Source organism: Nyctibius grandis, chromosome 17 (assembly GCF_013368605.1).
Source record: "Nyctibius grandis isolate bNycGra1 chromosome 17, bNycGra1.pri, whole genome shotgun sequence".
In the NCBI taxonomy this organism is placed as follows: domain Eukaryota; kingdom Metazoa; phylum Chordata; class Aves; order Nyctibiiformes; family Nyctibiidae; genus Nyctibius; species Nyctibius grandis.
In genome coordinates, this window is record NC_090674.1 from 3,498,512 (window position 1) to 3,517,514 (window position 19,003).

At 41.1% G+C, this 19,003-nt stretch overlaps 2 protein-coding genes across 8 annotated transcripts in view; both read right to left on the reverse strand.

The window, feature by feature from the left end:
- VPS13D (vacuolar protein sorting 13 homolog D) overlaps positions 1-1,646 on the reverse strand; it is a 94,447-nt gene extending 92,801 nt beyond the window's left edge. For 4 of the 7 annotated variants that reach the window (XM_068414978.1, XM_068414976.1, XM_068414977.1 and 1 more), the window contains exon 1: positions 1,561-1,646. The gene's annotated coding sequence lies outside the window, so the exon portion shown is untranslated. Of the gene's footprint in view, positions 1-752; positions 868-1,114; positions 1,137-1,157; positions 1,321-1,560 lie in introns of those variants that run through there. The other 3 variants (XM_068414974.1, XM_068414975.1, XM_068414973.1) reach the window with 3 other exon arrangements.
- A 306-nt stretch (positions 1,647-1,952) lies between these two features.
- TNFRSF1B (TNF receptor superfamily member 1B) lies at positions 1,953-18,684 on the reverse strand. The gene is made up of 10 exons (XM_068414864.1): positions 18,631-18,684; positions 12,123-12,225; positions 9,850-9,978; positions 8,566-8,715; positions 7,520-7,613; positions 7,242-7,435; positions 6,386-6,463; positions 5,376-5,413; positions 4,764-5,034; positions 1,953-4,191 (listed from the first exon to the last, which is right to left on the reverse strand). The coding sequence occupies exons 1-10, from the start codon at positions 18,682-18,684 to the stop codon at positions 3,893-3,895; spliced, it is 1,410 nt and encodes a 469-aa protein (XP_068270965.1). The 3' UTR covers positions 1,953-3,892.
- Between the last annotated feature and the right edge of the window lie 319 nt (positions 18,685-19,003).

Genomic DNA, 19,003 nt, shown 5'->3' on the forward strand with positions numbered 1-19,003 from the left:
ATTTTATACTAAGATTCAGGGTTTTCCCATAATGAGGTTTGCTTGATTTTAAGCACTCACATTTAAGCCTTTATTTCCTTAAAAAAAAGCCAGTGAAAACATTTAACTAATACAGTTAAATAAAATAACCAGAATTAAACAAATACTGAAAGGCTTTTTCTAAAGGCTGAAAACTGAAACTATGCTGTCATGCAGAATGAAACTGAAACATCGTAACACCGGGAAGTTACATTTGAATAAAGCGTATCTTCACGTTAAACACGTTTAAGGTTTTTATCTTCGTAAAACTTCTCAACATTTTTCAAAAACAATAGTATTATTCCACATAATAATGACCAACCACTCGTACACATGGGACCACCACCTCATATTATAGGGTTTTATTTTAATAAAATTGACAAGAAAGCTGAAGTTCAAACAAAAGCAAATAAAGTAATCCTTGTCATATCACCTTTAAAAAGAAGTAAATAAAAACCAAAATCTACAGGTGTTAGGAGCCAAATCAGAGGAAAGATCTTGAAGAAACATTCAGAAGCACAGAACAGCATCCCAGTGACTAAAAACCTCTGGTACATGAACAATATTATGCCTGAAGTCATCATAAGAACTGTAAGTAAAGTAAATCACCTCCTTAACCTAAACTTGTGCAACATAAATCACTATTTAGGAATCTTTCAAGTGTTTTAAGGCTTTTACATTTATAACTTTCTAGCCCACTACTATGCCACTAGAAAGAAAACCAAAACACTTACTTTCTGTGACTGTTTTTTTTTCCTTAACATACGTAGTAAAAAATGAACAGTAAGCGCTTATCAGGACGAGAATCAAAGTCCAAACCAGGACCTGGCTCAAAGCTGACTCACTTTTTCTGGAAAAAGCGCAATTTTTCCAGCAGGTAGGACGGGGCAGGCCCTGAGGGAGCGGGGCCTGGGCCAGCCGGGCAGGGGCAGCCCCAAGGCGGGAAGCGAGGCGGGTGGTGCTGCCAGTGCGCGTGAGGGGGGCACTGCACGGAGCGCCCGTCACACACAAAGGGCGGGAGGCGCCCTCAGGCCACTCTCCCCTCACTCTCTCCACGCAAACACACCGTGGGGAGGAGATAGGCAAGAGAGGAGACCTGTTGGCACGGAACGCGTGTCGGAGCCGAAGCGAAAGGTCACCTTGCCCAGAGGCGGCCGGAGGGAGCCCTGAGGAAGACACGGCGAGCGTGGGGGCAAAGGGCCTGCGCCACGCGGGGAGGTCGCCTGAGGGGCACCCTCGAGGCCCGGCCGCGGGGCTGAGGCGCCACACGGAGCCCCGGCGGGGGGACACGCTCCCCTCCCCGGCCCCGAGGCGCAGCGACAAGCGACTGTGCGGCTGCCCCTCGCCCCCCCGGGGCCGGGACGGTGGGGCGGAGCCCTGCGAGAGGCGTGAGGCAGGAGGGGCCCCTCAGGGCCGGGCCCGCGCCATGCAGCCGCGGTCGGGTTCGGAGCGGAGGCTGACGCAAGGTGACGCGACAGCCGCGGCCCAGGGCCACCGGCGCAGCGCTGCCCCGCCCCGCGCCCCCAGCCCGCTGGTACCCACCTGGGCTGCCGGTGGCGCCCGCCTCCTCGGTGGTGCGCAGGGTCTGCAGGGCCGCACGCCAATCGATCCCGAGCCAACCGACGGGGAGACGCCTGGCGAAGGGAGCGCCGAGCTATCGATGCGCGCCTCCCCCGCCTCTTTGGGGCGGAGCAGAGCCGGCCCGGCCCGCGGGGGGCGGTGGGGGCCGTGCCTGGGGGCCGCCAGGGCAGGGCCCGCCCTGGGCAGAGGCCGGTATGTACCAGGCCGGGAGCCTGGCGAAGACCGTCACAGCCACTGTCGTGTCGAGTAAACGGCACTAAACAACGTTTAGTTTTGGAAAGCAGCAGCTTAACCCATAGACTGAAAGAACCCGTTGTAGAAATGATAATTTTATTTAATGGCGAGGTCAGGAAACTTGAAGATACATGTAATTATAAAAATACAGGCTTTTTTTTTTTACTTTGTATAAGCAAATGCAAGCACATTTTTCCTACTTCAACATAAAACTTGGATTTTCCTTCTGTCACACAGCTCCTTAATGTGAAACCCCAGTAAATTAACTGCCTTAATGGGATCCTCCTTTTTAATGTTTTAAAAACTTCTTCAAAAATCTTCCACTGCTTCTTCAACGTGGCCCCAATACTGAGAGCTAATGGACAAGACAAGAAAATGCTCAGTACAGTGCAAGGGGTTCAAAGCGCTATATAAAATTAGGTTCTTTTCTTGCCCAAATCTTTCAGTTTTGTAATAGTTTCACTGTGCCCGTTTTCAAAGTCTTTTCTGAAAATTACTTTCAAGTTTGATACACAGTTGTGAAAAGTTTTTTCATAGTAGAAGTAAAGACCTGTTTGGCAGTTCTCAGTTCCAGAAATAAAGTTCGTAAACCTCGTAGCTTTTGTGGAAGTTTAAAATTTGTATTTTAAAATCTGTATCTCTCTGTAGCTGTAGAATAAACGCTATTGTAAAATATCCTTTTTCAGTCTAAGGCCTCAGAAATAACTACTGCATTTAGTTTCTCTTGAGGTAGAACAGAATAGTTCAGTTGGAAGGGAAGTACAATAATCATCTAGTCCAACAGTATGTTTTTATGGCATAAAAGAATGAAGTTATGCCTCCTGTATGAACTCACTCAAATGTAATTCAGACACCGCATTGCAAATTGTGATTGAACACAGACACCACAATTGCCGGTTAAGTCACATACGTAAAATATAATTATGGGAAATGGGATCCTAAAAATCGACTTCCAAAACCAAAAGACTCCCACTTGATTCAAGGAGAACCTCTACTAATTTTCTCTAAGAGGTAGTTGGATCTTCAGCATCAAGCAAGAAGTGAAGGAGAACAAGATTTTCTGGTTCTGAGGTTTGAGTCAATTCCACTTTTTACAGATTATCCTATGCAATCATCACGAGAGCGCCCTTCTCCTGACGTCAATGGGCGTGAGCTACCTGGCATACACAGTCACGTGGATCTTCTCTAATATTCACTGGAACATAGGGAAAGATATTTTGGGTTTATGGTTAACCTCAAAAATGAGGTCAGAATCAATCAGGGAACCACATTAAATCAGCCAGGACACAAAGATGACAAACTTGAAAGCTGTCAATAAGAGGAACTTACTTCCTACTCCAAGATAACAACTATTTAATCTACATTTTCTTTTCTAAAATAAAATGAACTATATACAGCTAATGAAATGCTATTGTTTAGACATAATAGTTGTAATCTAGTAAAAAAAGCTCCTGTAAAAGATTTCACTCCTTGATCTACTTAAGGTTCATTTGAGAAGCTTGGCCCACTAATGAGCGAAAGCAAAGTGTAATAATAAAAGAAATATCCAGAAGGATGAGGGAAAGTATGTCCACAAGGATATGGGATAGGAAATTGAATGCAATAGTTTTAAAACTAAAATAAAATGGATAATTCATTAGCATTGAATGAATGATAATTTAACTCCAGTCTCTTACAAGTGCTGGTCACAGCCATGTTCTTGACAGGTAGCATACCTGAACCCAAATTATCATCACAAGAAGTCTCAGCAGAAAAATCAATGGCATAAAGTTAGAAAAATGTTCCTTTTCAAATGTGGTAAAGGTCTCTAAGGTATCACAGAACAAAAGGGAGGATTAGGCCATTCAGTTTAAAAGAAAAAGCATTCAAATTTTTTAAACTGCAAAGATCATCCTTTGACTTTCAAAGCTGACAGAAGAGATTAAAAACCTCAAAAGCATCAGTGTCTATATTTGTCTGAAATTTCAAGTCTCTGTAGGAATGCTACATTTAACATCAGAAGATAAGGGATTGTTTGATTAATTTTATCAGTCAATCAGTATATGATCTGTAATTTCCTTTAACTGGTTTTCATCCCCGCATCTTGAATACCCAGAGGAAACTTCTTTTCTTCTGGAAGTAAGTCTTGAAGTAAATTGTCCTCATTTTCCACTGAGATCTGAATTCCGGTTTCTTTTTTCAAGGGGTTTTCTTCTTTTGAAAGGGGAATTCCTTCCCCTGTTGGGGAATAAGAGGGAGTGCTTCCATAATCCATGCTAGTTGAACTAGTTTGTTCTGGGAACTGGGAACTGCAGTCTGGACTACATACTTTAACAATACAAGTCACATTCACCTGCGTTCCTCCGTTACCAGAATGGTCTGTCAAATAAACAGAAAATACATTAAACATGGAAGAATGAAACCCAGAACAGGACCATTGGATTCTTTATCCAGTTCTTTGACTTAGAGTTAAAATAGACACTGAGTATCTTCTTGCTTCACTTAATTTAGGTAAGCTGGTGGAGTTGGTTCTATACCAATTTAGGGTTTTTTTGGTACCATAAAATCCACATCATCCCAGAAATAAAAAAGCCATAAAAATTAATACAGAGCCCTGGACCACAGCCAACTCCCTACCATCTGTTACCATTTCAGATGCTTTTGACAATGTTCTTTTCTCGCTGCTCCCTTTGGCTCTTACTCGCACTCACGGGTAAGTGCCTACCATCACACTAATCCCCTAGTCTGCAAGTAACTTTTTCTCCATTGAGCACGCTCTCTTCACTGTCTCAGGCTGAGGATTTAAAACAATCACTTTTTCCTTTCAAAAGCTACTCTCTCTGCTGAACATGGGCCCGATGTTTTATCCTGCCAGTTAAACTTCTGCTAAAAAGACTCTTCATTGATAATCAAATTTCAAGAGGTTCTGGATCATTCTGCTACATTCTTACCTGAACTCGCAGAGTTGTGTCTGTCTCCACTGCGAAGCTTACGACCTTCTGCAGCTGAATGTTGCTGCTGAAATCCTTCTGTTTCTTTCTTTTCGTTGTTCTTGTTACTTATTACATTGACTCTTGCAGACCCAGCTGGATTATTCAGGGAGCTACTGCTGGACCCAGAAGTTTCCAGGAGATGCTGTTCCTCCTGTTCAGAACTGCTGGAGTTTTGCGATCCTGTATTTCTTGCTTTTTTGTCACACTGCTTTTCTGTAGGGGAAAAAGGCTGGAACATTTGCAGAGAAATGCAAAACATTAATCTTTTTACAAATGACAAACAAAGAACTGGTCAGTACTTAGGCAGCTAAAGAAACCACTGAATCTGGTCTTCTGAACCACGCCTGTGTTTTATTGCTAATGTAGCCTAACGTAAAGCGAGCATGGTACATAATGTAGGTCATGTAAGGTACATCTGACACTCTAGCTTGGGGACCAAACCACCCCATTCTCACCCCAGTTGTCTTTCTGCTGTGCAGTTTTCTTTTACTTGTAATTAGATAAGACTGCATGATCTCTATATAACTTTTAAAGAACCAGAAAAGAAGGAAAAGAAGGAGTGACACTCACCGAATCTGCTTCTGTAGTCGGTGGAGAATATACAAGGGCTGCAAGTGAGGAAATACAGTTCATTAGCACCTAAATTTGCTTCAGCTGCAAAAGCTGCTCTCTTAACTAGTCTGAATGATATCTTCTGCTCCTGGAATAAACTCCAAATGTACATTTATTACACACTGTTTGAAAATGTTGAAAGCTATATTGTATTAATTTTGTAAGGCGACTTAAATTTAGCCAGCAAGCCTCTGCATGAATTAATAATTTTTCTAGTACACTGTCAGTGAGAAAAAGTATTGATGACAATAAACTATGGTCATGACTGTTTAATGATAACATTTGATAACATCTAATATTTAAATGATGAAGAACAATATATTTTACAAGCTCCAGTAGGAGCACAACTGTTGTACAGCTGTCCAGCTCCACTGGGATGTTGTATGTCTAGACAATTATCTAAAATCTGAGGAACAAGAGAGATTTGAATGGGATATTTGCCTCCCTGTATCCCTCTACTGAGATTAATTTCACCCCATGTGATTTAATAAAGATACTTTTACTCCAAATACATATGGTATTCCTGGAGTATTTTTTTTAATTCTATTTTTCTGTAGCAGCAAAGCTTATGTGATCAAGCTGATTTGCATGAATTTCCTCTTAATCTCTCTTCTATTGACCTTTGAACCCTTTGGCCAATTTCACCCCAATGTAACAGAGGCATAGTGTCAAAAGCTCCTCAGGGTTTCACGAAGCTATAGGTTGCCAGCTAGTGAGGCAGAAACCTGTAAATCATTGCCTTGTCCCCTTGAAAAAAAAAATAAATTAACTCCTACATTATTAGACACCAAAGAATCTACATGTTAGTGATAATTCATCCATATCCAGCCATGAGAAGAGCTTCAAAGGGAGCTAGCATCTCCTAAGACACTAATGTCAGTCAACCACTAGGCTCAAATCAGTAGGAAATAAGGTGGTGCTCTTTCCAATATTTACAGATCTGCTTGTTTTCACTTCATAAATCTTACCTTTTTTCTTAGAGACTAAGCAATACCCCAAAACAGTGATGATTATCAGGACCAATAACAATGGTCCTGCTATTGATCCTGAAAATAAATTAAAAAGATAAAATATTTAGCAGGTTGATCTGACAAAGGATCTAATTAGAAAGAGGTAGTTTTGTAGTTTCTGTCCATGGCTACAAAAGCTAAATTTACAAGTATCATCACACGTGTCTGACATTCACATTTGATGCCTCTATTGTCGGATACCAAGGTCTCGTTTCAGTCTCCACCACTTCATAAAGATGAATTTTCCTGTCCTGAAAAATGAGGACAGACTTTTGGCCTCAGTCACAAAAGATATCTCTCTAGACTAGCAACAGTTTTTTAAATACAAGGCCAGGCAGTCCAGAATGCTCCTAAACATATATGCCTTCTGGATAGGTTGTGAAGAGGAGAGAATACACCCGCACTTGTGAATGCTATAAGGACTTCCTGTCTCGGGAAAGGCTGCCAGAAGTCTCCAAAGACCTCTCACCAAGAGGTTAATGCAGTCAAGCTTGCCTCAGTCCAGAATCCAAGACACAACTTTTTCTACCAGCTCCTTCATTGTAGCAATTCTGAGGAAATGCCTTGTACAAGATAGTTTGGGGATTTTTAGAAATATTTCCAGAATTACAAGGACTGTAGAATGCACTGGGGTAGAGCAGATGCATGGGTAAATATTATGCAACTCACTACAAGCAATGTCATATTGAATTAATTCAGCTGTTCTGAGGTTCTGCTTGGGTACAGGTAATTGGTCTTGGAAAGAAACTGAGAACTAAATATAAAATTGCTTCCTAGCCAGACAAAAATTTCTTTAAATGAGTTAATAGCTCACCGATGATGTGAGACATGTCAGGTACAGAGTTTAAAATGACAGGTCGAGTTATTATTTCAGGTTTGTTGGAAGCCGAGCTTTGGGTCAGGAGCAGGTTCAAAACAGTGTGAGGTAGAACTGTGGCAACTGCTGTTCCTGAGTCACTGCAAACAGTGTCATTCACGCTGTTTCCAGGAACAGCCACTGATTTACAACTGCAAGAAACAAAAAGAGAAGTTAGGAAAGAAAGCAACTGTGTGCACAGCTAAGGTTGCAATTAGACAGAAACAGTGGCTTACACTCTATGTGGTACACAGCTGGTATCGTAAGATTCCTCATGTGAAAAAGTGCCAGGAGGACAAGGTTTGCATTCTGTATCTGTGCTGTCTGTCCCTTTAAACAAATAGAAAAACTCCAGTTAGTCATCTAGTGAGAAACAAGAATGAATAATCAAGGTCTGCGGTAGAGATCCTGTAGGTGATACAGAGGCAGCACACAAAATACAGTCTTTATACAGTCTTCTGTCACAGACCAACCCAAACACACATCAGAAGATTTATCGGCTGCTAGTTTTGTGCCCTTGATACCAGTCTTTTTCAAAGACTGTAAAAACCTCACCAAAAGGTTAAAATGTGGTACTGCAGACAGAGCTGAGCTTTTTCACAGAATCACAGAATGTTAGGGATTGGAAGGGACCTCGAAAGATCATCTAGTCCAATCCCCCAAGTTTTCACTCGTCCCTGACAGGCTGACCACCTATTCCATTCTGTTGGAGTTCTCTATCTTTTCAAATGGTTCTTAATTTGTTAAAAAATATTCAGTGTTCCACCTCTTTGAATATTATTTATCATCTTGAGACAGCTACATTATCAGAGTGGTGACTTTCGTCACCTAATAAAGACAGATTAATTCTGCAGGACAGCATAGAGTCATCATTACTTACTGTAACCAAAATTCAACCTGAAGCCCTGTTTCAAGGATTTAAGCAGGAATTAAGTGGTCTTGAATCTGAGTCACTTGTATGGAAGAAATCACATGGTAGAGCAAAACAAAGGAAGATTAAGTTGGATTGGAGAACTTTATGATATATAGTAGTAATAGATTGCAACATGCTGTCCCTTTGGATATGCCTCTTGAGAATACTGTTGCTCTAGTTACTGCCTACTTGCTAAGATAATGCTTGCACTAAAAAGAATGCATAACTGTAGGTAATTAAAAGACAATATTCCTGTAATTTACTGAGTTGAAGGCAGATTCAGAAATATTTATGGACTATTAATGCAAAAAATAACCCTCTTCATACAGTAAAACTATTTTGTGTGTAGAGTGTTCAGAATTAAATTACCTCTTCTGGAAACTCTGTAACCTTTTCCACATTTTTTATGCACTTTACATATTTTGCAGTAGTCGTATATTTTCGAAATGCAGTATTCATTGGGTGGGCAGCCACAGATTCTGTCCTGTGACGTAGTGCATTCTTGATTCTGCACAAACCCTGGTTTTAAAACAAGAATAAAGCAAGATGTCATTAACAACATTTAAAATCATAGCCTGCAATGTTTCAAGTGAATATGAGGTGATGTTCACATGCCACAAACTCAAGATAATTTTGCAGCTTCTGGCTAGTACACCATCATAAAACAAATACGTTATATGCCCCAACATCTACGTTTTCAGAAGAGTTTCCTCTCTCTCTCTCTAGTAAAGGAGCAATTCGCATCTGTAGAATTCACGCTTGAAACTCTGTACCTGCAGTTGCATTGTATTGTACCGTAACCATAAATATGCACATTTCTGTTACCTGTGCTCATCACTGCAGTATCTGGGGGGCACACTAAGGCTTGTAGTCTATGCAGATCATGCATATGTATTTAAAGTGATTGGAGACCTTACTACAGACATTTTCATACTGTAATTAACCAGCTTTGTAGGATTATCTATTTAGATGAGACCAAAGGTCTTTTGAACAACTTAGACTGTATCCTTAAAACTTGCCAGTGAGTCAAGTAGATAATTTGCTACACTAGTTTCCATTAGAAATGATGGGCAACAGTATGACGTGATCTCTTAGACCAATGTACAGATGTTTGTACAATGTACTACTTTATATACTGTTAAGCTGCTTTAACAAACTCCACCAGCGTGCTCTCACTGATAATGCTGCTTTGCAAAAGAAATTTTAAAAAAATACAGGAATATCACAACCGGTGTTTGCTGTTGTCAGTTCAGCAGACAAACTGAGGAATGACTGGATGCTGGAAATGTAATTATCCATTTACCCCTGTGCAAGTCAGGTCTTAAGCTCCCTTGGCTGGAGGGTATAAGCAGGAAGTTAGTCTGCTGATGACATTTGTACCTATTTTAGTGAAGCAGTGCCTTAGTGTCCAAGAACATAAGATTGGTGTCACATTTTTAGGACTCAGAAAGAAAAAGGGGCAGGGCCCCCTGCAAGACTTTTCCCTGATTCTTTTCCCCAAATCTTATGAGTACCAAAAGCATGAGAATGGGACTATACAAGTGACAGACAAAACCTCCTAGTTTTCTTAAGAGAAAAGACTATGTTAAACCAAGCTCAGTCGTTGAGCAGGCTGTTAAAGTCACAAATGCCTCTTTAATAATTCAAGCCTACCTTTCCTGCAGGGTGGTGAGCAGGCAAAGCACTGAGGAGACCGATTCCAGATTGCTGTATACGTGTTAGGTCTACAGGGACTGCACTTTGTGTCCACACTGTGACTGCAGCTCTCTGCCTTATATTGACCTATTAAAAAAAACAAACCAAAACAACAGAGAAAGCATCTCATTGGAAATGATCACTAGAAATTGTTTAAGGTAAGTTGCATTCTTAGCTGTAAAAACCCTTTCCCTTCACTGCCACAACCAGATTGGTATTGTATATGAAGCAAGCATTGCTTTAAAGGATGAATGCATGCATGTACAGGGAAACTGATTTCTTTTATGTTATTCATGTTTGACCCCTTTTCCTACATTCAGTTCAGTGAATTTCAGCCATGTTCAAAACAAGGCAGCCTCAACCCTGAACAAAACCCCTCAGCATATACTTAGATGCAGCTACCACAGTACATAAAACAAACTTTTTACCCTCATAGAAGCTGTGTTTTGTGGTGAAACACAGGATGGTGTTTCATGCTGAAAGTCAGGCACATGCTAGAACGATGTGTCTGGGTGAGGCCCTTACTACCTTTACAGCCAGCAAGTGAAGAAAGCATAATAAAGTATTACCACAAACAGACCTGAATTAGAACTTCACCACTTGTCACTACTGAAGGAACATGAGCTCACTCTTTTCCCTTCACCTCTTCAGCCAGCCCTAACACCATCAGCCAGCCCTAACAGATCGGAGCAATGAGTTCCTGAAGCTACTGGCATTCCAGACAAAACCAAAAGCTATCAAAGGCAGTTTCTCCAATGTGTCTCACCAATAACAAAATTCAGTGCAGTGGTGGGAATAAGTAAATATGAGCTCCAGCATATCCATTTTGGAGAAAGGAAAACACCTCAGTTGCCATTTCCTCCTTGCTTGAAAGGAGGAAGAAGATAAAAATTAATGTCTCATATCCTGTACAGAAATAACCTGGAAAATATACTCAGAAAGCAGGAGTAACACTGAGAAAGCCTTTGGAGCTACTTGGAGAATCTCTGTTCTCTGAAAGAAGGGGCCCTGGAGGTGAGCCAGAGAAATTATTTCCAAAGACACTGTTTTCCCATGTACTTAACTTGAACCTTAAAATTCTGCCTCCCATATCCTGCTAATGATTTAGGCTTCTATTTTTGATACATTATGGTAAAAAAATTCAAATTCATAATAACAAAAATAAAGATTTTAGATTTCTTACAACTTGATGCCCAGAGTTTTTTACTCTGAAAAAATAAAATTAAGGAGAAACAGACTGAACAGTACATACCACAACAGAAAAAGGTTTTACCTATTACTTGTCATCTTTCACGCATTGTGTTTTTAACAAAGGAAGCTTGACATCTATCTAGACATTTTCGGTTAATTCAAGCAACTGTGCTGCTTCAGCATATACTGATTTCCTGCTTCAACTTCCGGATCTCTCTGACAGGAACTCAGCATTTATGGAGCAAATTTTGTTTGCTCAGCATGTAATGAGACAAATAGGCAGATTTTTGCTGTGTCTAATGTGATACTATAATGACAACTTATTGCAAAAACTCTGTTATTGAAATACCCAAACAGCATTACTACCCCCCCCCGCAAAAAATCAAACCCACACACCCACCTTTTTTCAGTCAACAACTTCTGCTAACAAAAGATCACTGATAATTATCATTGGAGTGTAAGATATGACACCTCAAAGCAGAGTTTCTGTAGTCTTGTACCTAGTCTCTGATAGTGGTCTGCAGTGTCTGTTTTACAGTAAAACACAACAAAATCCCCTTAATGAGCAATTACAGATTAACCTGTCCTATGGAAAGCCCCTTATATAAGTGATATTAACCAAATACAGAAACTAAGCTCTGCCTCATGCCCTGTTTTACAATATATTTGTTATTAGTGGACTTGGGTCTGACGTGTTGTCTAATTTTTGTAATTCCCTTAGTGAGCTGTTGCTCCCTCCCCCAAACGTTGACTTAAAAATACTTTCATCAAAACACCATGCAAAGCTGTGCTTACAAGAGCTCAGCAGCCTACCTCCTGATAAGCCCCAGCCAGGTTAACCTGGTAACAGAATTCCAATTCTGATGAACAGTGGATCTGTTTACAGGTATTTTTACAGTCACAGCATTTTATTGTCTTACAGTTAAACAACAACAAAAATTCAGTGCTCTTAAGATGTATTAATAATCAAAATGTGCTAGGCTTATCTGAAAATCGAATTAATTTGGCTGTGTAAAGTAATAGTTTGAAATATAACCTACCTGGAGGGCACTGGCTGCAACATTTGCCAAGCCTTTCTTCATAGAATTCAGTGCTGGGATCTCTGCATTGTGCAAACTGTGGTGTATAAGGCAATGAATATTCCTAGGACAAATTAAAGGAAAATAATTAGTCACAAGTCTATTCTGACCCTAGAGTAGAGATTCAAAAGCGACAAAACAATTAAAGATCAGTGCAATTATAACCACCTTCCTTTCCAAGACTCTGATGTAGGCCTGATGAAACAGAAATCAGCAGATGACAAAAAGCTGAAGGAGAATGCACAGCTTATAAGCTACTTGAGACCATTTAGAGGTTCCTCTGTTTTTCAAAGATCTGACACAACCAACAAAGTGATTTCTCCAGGTTTTACGTTCAAAAGAATACAATGGAACTATGGGATTAGCATCACATCTGGTCACTACTGCATCCCCTAAACCAAAGGTACCTTTTGAGCCCTATCTGAAAACTAGAAGATTGACTTTGCTACTTATTAATTCCCTCAGGCCTCCCAAGCCGGTGGCACAGGGAGCTGTGGGTCTAGCACTAGCACAATGCTTGACAGAATCTTTCTGTTTTCATCAGTGGGTGCAAAGGACAGAGGACACTAAGTTCAATTCTCTATTGCTCTTACGTTCATTGTGCCCTCACTTACACCCATGCAATATCCAGGCAAGATAACCCATCCCTTCAGTCAAAGAACCTGTACTACTGGAACTGTTTCACCAAGTGAAAGGAAAAAGGGCTTTTATCATTCCAAATGCTTTGTGATTCCTTTCTGCATGAGAAGGGACCTGATGTTTTTAAAGCGACGTCTCCAAAAACTGCACTGCTGCTTCCGAAAAGGAGCAACTGGCTACAAGACCTTAAAAAAAAATTAAAAACCTACCTCATATGGCAGGTCAAATGCATAAGAAACAGTCATGAAATACAGTGTATCTAATTTTCAGCTCATACCGATCAACACAGCTCAGTGACTTCAATGAACAAGTGTCAAAATATTTGAGGACCTGCCATCTGTTCTCAAAGGGAAAAATATACTCACTTAAAAGAAAAAGCCTAACATTAGGTAGTACAAGCGTAGGAGTTTCCTGCTAGATCAGAAAGATGCTGTTCAAAAAGTATGTGGCACTGCTCAATTTTCTGCAGTCTGAAGAGATTGATCCATGCATAATCTACACACATTTAGAGAAGTACTTTAAAAGTATTATTAAAAAGAGAAATCAAAACAGGAACATGTTCTTTGGAGGCCGGTAATGAAAATATCCTTCCTCCTTACTGAAAAAAGATGTTGATTATCCATTGTGTCTTCACATTACTGACAAAGTAGACTAACACTTTCCACTCTCAACAATTACTTAAAGGGAACCCAACATTTTCTTATGCAGCTTGTTGAAATATTTTACCTCTTATCTAGCTGCATGTCAGAAACAGGATTTTACCCATCTAACTCAATGGTCAGTGTCAAAAAGAACCTTTCCTGAGAATGTGAAGGCAGAGAAAGGCCTTCTTGAGTTTCAATATTCCTTCCAGAAAAGAAAAAAGGAAAGCAAACTATTTAAGTAGAAGTTTCACCGCTCCTACTTAAAACACTGTGAAAGCTGGTAACACTGACCAGACATCAGGACAATTCTGATACCTTCTGATCAGTCAGTTGAGTTACAGACTCAAAACCAGGGAGGACTGGGGATGGGTTTCACCACCAGCCCCATCCTCTCACAGCCAGATCAACGGGAAACAGTCAAGTTGCAAACTGAAGAACAAACCTGTAAAGATGCTTTTAACAGGCTAGAAACTGTGACAGGGTGGGGAATGATGACCAAAAAAACCCACCCCAAAACATTCTCCTCAAACACTAAAGCAGGTGAAGTAAGAAACAGCTGCTGAGCACAAGATGCATTTTTCAAATTCTGCTCTTTGTATTTTGGTGAGAAGAAAGCCAATTTTGCAGGAACCATGCTGCAGCCTCAAATATCTTCAAAATCTACTTTGGCCTCCATGTTTGCTTTCCAGTTAAGAAGGCTTATTTAAAGGGGGCTTGCACAAGGATTGAAGACGTTGAAGCAGAACCAGGAGGCTGGCTTCAACATTATCAGTTTCATCATTATTAATGAGAATAACAATCATAATAATTCAAAAAGAAAAACAAGGCTTTTCAATACCTTCTAAGTTCAGTAATAGCTGTTAATGCTGGACTTGGTATTAATACTCTCATAGGATGGGCAATGAGTAATAAATAAACCATACCATTTGCAAATGTGAGCTGACACTAAAATCTGATGAAGGAGAAGAGGCTCTGCTCTCATCAAAATATTTTTCATTTAAGTTAGTTTCTTGTTTATTAAAAGAAGAAAGATCAAGTGTTGTCATCACTATGATCAACTTCATTAAAACAAGCACTTGAGAGGTTTTTTAAAATATAAAACCTCACTGCAAGAGCAGACACAGAAAAAAAAAGAAGAGATAAATATAATAAACCGCATCACAAATTATCCTGCTGGTGAGGCTGCCTGGCAAAAATCATTCTTATCTCACCCTCTGCATTGTCTATTGTAAATACTGCCCTGCGAGTTGAAGACACAGGAAAACCTGTTGGTTGATGGGTTCCCATCTGTTTCTCTTAAGTTGTGCTTGAAAGGATATGTCTGCTGGCTGATACAATCTCCCTGAAATTTTATCTGATGAGCTGTGGCTCTCAATGACATTCAACTGACAACTTTTTGCCAACTGTCCTCAAAGAACATTATGGGAAACTAAAAGGAACTTGTAATCACTTAGGTACAATTTACATACACACGCGAGCTCAGCTTTGTTTGCACTGGAAGGATGCCATCAATTTCAGTAGTTACTTCCAATGTAAACTAGTTTAATCAAAGCTGTCAAGGCCAGCAGTCAAATCTCCTGCTCTTACTAGGTATAAAACTCTCCTGGATTTCTTGGCTACAAGAAGACCCCACTTTTTCTAGCCATCTCACCAATTTTAAGGACTGAGTTGGGCAGTATAATATTTGTATCTGGCATTCAGATCTATTTGCTACTTTGGGCTGAAAGACTGATGAGTAGGGGCTAGATTCTATTCCACAGTCTTTACACTTTGTTACTGTTTGTATCTCTCATAAGTCCTTATTTTGTCTTCTGCTTTTACTGTGATTCAGTGTTTTGTAAGCAGATTGTGTGAAGGAAAACGAACCTGATGCTGCATCTTTTGCATTACAGCCTTAGAACTTCTCAGATTAGGTAGTAGTGTCTAATGGCAGCAGATTTTTAAGATATTTATACAGACAAAATGAAGACATTGGAAGACTTCATTTAATTTGACAGGTACAAGTAGAAGTAAATGCCTCATCTATCTAGCAGCAGAGACACAAACATTATTAAACATGAAATTTAGCCTAGCTCTATGCGCATCCGTCAAATTAAGCAATATATTTTGGCGTAGGAATGGGTAAACTATGCTTGCCTTTGACTACACAACTCACTAGGGAGATTTTTGCAATGCCTTTGTATTAAGCAATAACTAAGAAGTTACATACAAAAAGTCAATGACTCAAGACTCTCTCTGCGGAGTCTCTGCATCGTTTGAATCATTTTCCCTTCCGCACCACAGATATCCAGTAGATCAGTGACTTAATTTGTCACTGGAGAGGAGTCGGCTAACAGTAGTCTCCATACCAACTGAGAGCTTAGTACAGACTCCTCTAAATCCGTATGCACAAGCACTATTGTTTCCAAGATTCCCTTCATCCTACCCACTGGAAGATAAAACTACTGGGGAACAGGCCTGTATCTCATTATTTCCAGGCCTGCAGCTGTATCTGTGCTGTGTGGAGCAGCACCAGCGAAGGGAAAGGGCCTGCAGGCTGTCCCCTCCCACGCAGTCGTACGGAGGCCAACCACAACCCAGACCCTAATGTCTGTTCCAGAGCTGAGCCCGAGTCACGAACAACAAAACAAGATTTGGATTCACACTTCTTCCAAATTAGAAGGGCTTGATCCAACGCACCAATCCGGCACTACCTATTGGTGAGGAAGTCCAGATCTCAACTACTCACAGTATGTCACAATGTAATGCATTCTCTGTGTGCTGAATATTAATTATAATTAACATAATTTCCTTTAATTCCTGCCTTACAGCTTGTTCCTGTATTCTTGGACTTTATGTGTAATTAAATTTAAATATCTTCAATAACAGAAATAAAACTTGCTAATACAGTCTAGGTAATCCTGCTCCAGCAGGGGGATTGGACTAGATGATCTTTCGAGGTCCCTTCCAATCCCTAACATTCTGTGATCCTGTGAATATAATGGATGAATATATATCTATTAATCCATTCACATAACATTCATTTTTGCTCAAGGAAGCCATTTAAACGAAGATATTTAAGCACATATTTTAATCCTAACTCACATGTCTACATTTTTATTGGTCTCCTTTTCATACAATTGCCTTCTTCAAACTCAAGCTGTCAAACAAAGGAGTCTGAACAGGAACTACATCTAGTGTATGATGTTCTTTGCGCATATGAAACCACAATGAAGTCACCAAAGACTCTGACGTAAAAATCTGTTGCTATGGAAAGGACTTGAGGTCAAGAGATACCATTTGCTGAGCTACCAAACCTGCTGAAGACAGGAAAAAACAGAATTCTGTTTAAAATATTTAAACTGGTCTTTTACAAAAATAATTCTGTTGAAGATTAGTTATCAGATAACAGCAAGTCTCACCAAAATCAGCTGGAGTTGTATCAGGCTGTACCAACTACACACAAACCATAAAGCTTCTTTTAAAGCTGCTTTCCTGCAAGTACCTCTCTAACATTACGGGTCCGTTATGTGAACTGTTCTCCCATCCTATATTGTACTTTACTTCTGTAAAGCAGGAGTCTTTGCATAGCCACAGACAAACAGGTTTCCAACTCCACTTTCCCCCTCCCTGAGAAAACAGTATCTTTTTGCTTACTGTTGAGAATTCTACTCCAGTGCCGCTCACCACCATAACATGGAAACGTTTTCCCAGAATGAGATGGCAGGAGGCTGCATAGAATATGAAGCTACTCATAACATGTAAAAATTATAGCAGCAAGTGAAAGTTTGTAAGAAGACACAGTATAGTTAATTATATATGTATTTGGAAAAACATACACATTTTCAGAAATACCAGCTCTTCTGTTTCAAAACGTCAGGCTTATGTATCCAAAAGTCAGTCTGTTTTCCCAGAGATTGCCCTAATAAAAGATATTATCCACTAAATCAAGATCTGACACTTACAGACAGGCACTGTCAAAGCTGATAAGCCTTAAAATTGACAGTTTCCCTGTGGAAAGCGAAGATACTCAGGCAAACAAGGGGTGAAAGCAAGAGAAGTAACAGATTGCAGGCCTGAGAGGCAGGAAGACAGGTTGTATCCTCATCACTTGTCAGAGAAGGGCAGGTGACAAGCAAGTTCCCAAGAAAGGATCAGCAAGTCAGGACTGGCCATGGTGGGTTTGACCTTACGTGGAGACATCCTGCAAGATGCACCTGAATTCAAAATGTGTGAGAAGCAGTTAAAAAAAATAATTTAATATATTATCAACCCACTATAGCACCCAGTACTCCTTAAAAGACCACTGTGTAATTCCAGGTTCAATATACATTCTGACATCCTCACGTAGTTTCACTGAACCTTTGTCTTATCAAGGCTAAATTAATATGATTGAATAAACATGCAAATAACATACACATCCCATGAAAAAGCAATGACCTGGACATCTCAGCAGCATTTCCATATTTATCTTCACAATCCAGGACACTTTAAAATCAGACAGAAAAATGCTATCAATATACCAGCACAGCATACACACAATCAAAATCTAATAGATCCCATCAAGCTCTGGTTTAAACAGTTACAAGCATTCATTGCCAAACAGTGGTACAGCTGGGTATGAAAGAGAACAGCCACAGCTGCACCACATCAGGTCTTAGATGTAAATTAAAGGGCTTTTCTATGTAAATACGGAATAGTTTTAGGGATCCAACAGAGCACAAGCTCTTCCTGTTTAAACAACGGTGTAAAATACATACAGATTTATACTCTGCACTTGCAAGGACGCTCACACTTTTTGCAAATATTCAAACAAACCTGAAAAATCAACCCATTTCCACTGAAAATCCAGGAAAAGCGATTAGTCATTGCTTCGGGAAGCCGGGAAATAACAGCGACACGGCCAAAGCAGGATGAACTTTAAGAGTGGGATTTGAGGCTCCTGCAGAGATCGCACACAGTTCAGCACAAGCAGAGAGAGAGAACTCAAGGGGCTGCAAGCACAACAGCCAAGCGATGCCCACTGGCATCACCGCAAGCACAACGGCAAAGCGCTGCCCTCCTGCATTACACCTTGCGCGACACCAGGCGCACCCCCGCGCTGCACGGTGACAGCCGCCCCAGCCGCTGGGTACCGCCGAGCGGCGGGCAGCCCCCCGCCTGCCCCCGGCGGGGCTCCGCAGGGCTCCCCGCGGCCCCGCACTCACCCGGCCGCCCGCGGCGTGCAGGAGCGCGGCGAGGAGCGCCCAGCGCGGCCCCATCCCGCCGCCGAGTGCGGCCGCGGCGCGCGGGGCGGGGCTGGCGGCTGCCGCGGCTGGGGGGCACCGCCCCGGGGCAGGCGGCAGCGGCACCGCGTTCCCCGGGTGAGGTACCGGTGCTGCCCGCTGCCCGGACACAAAAGTTATTTCAGGTATCTCAGAAGAGCCTCCCAGCACGTGTAAAGGATCTCTTTAGTCGGATTTATGCTCCTTTAACCCCAAAATATGAACTTACCTTTTGTAGCATCATCAGTACCCACCGTACCACTGCACCGTGTTCACTCACGTTTTGTACATGCTGCCGGGGTGGTATAGAATGACC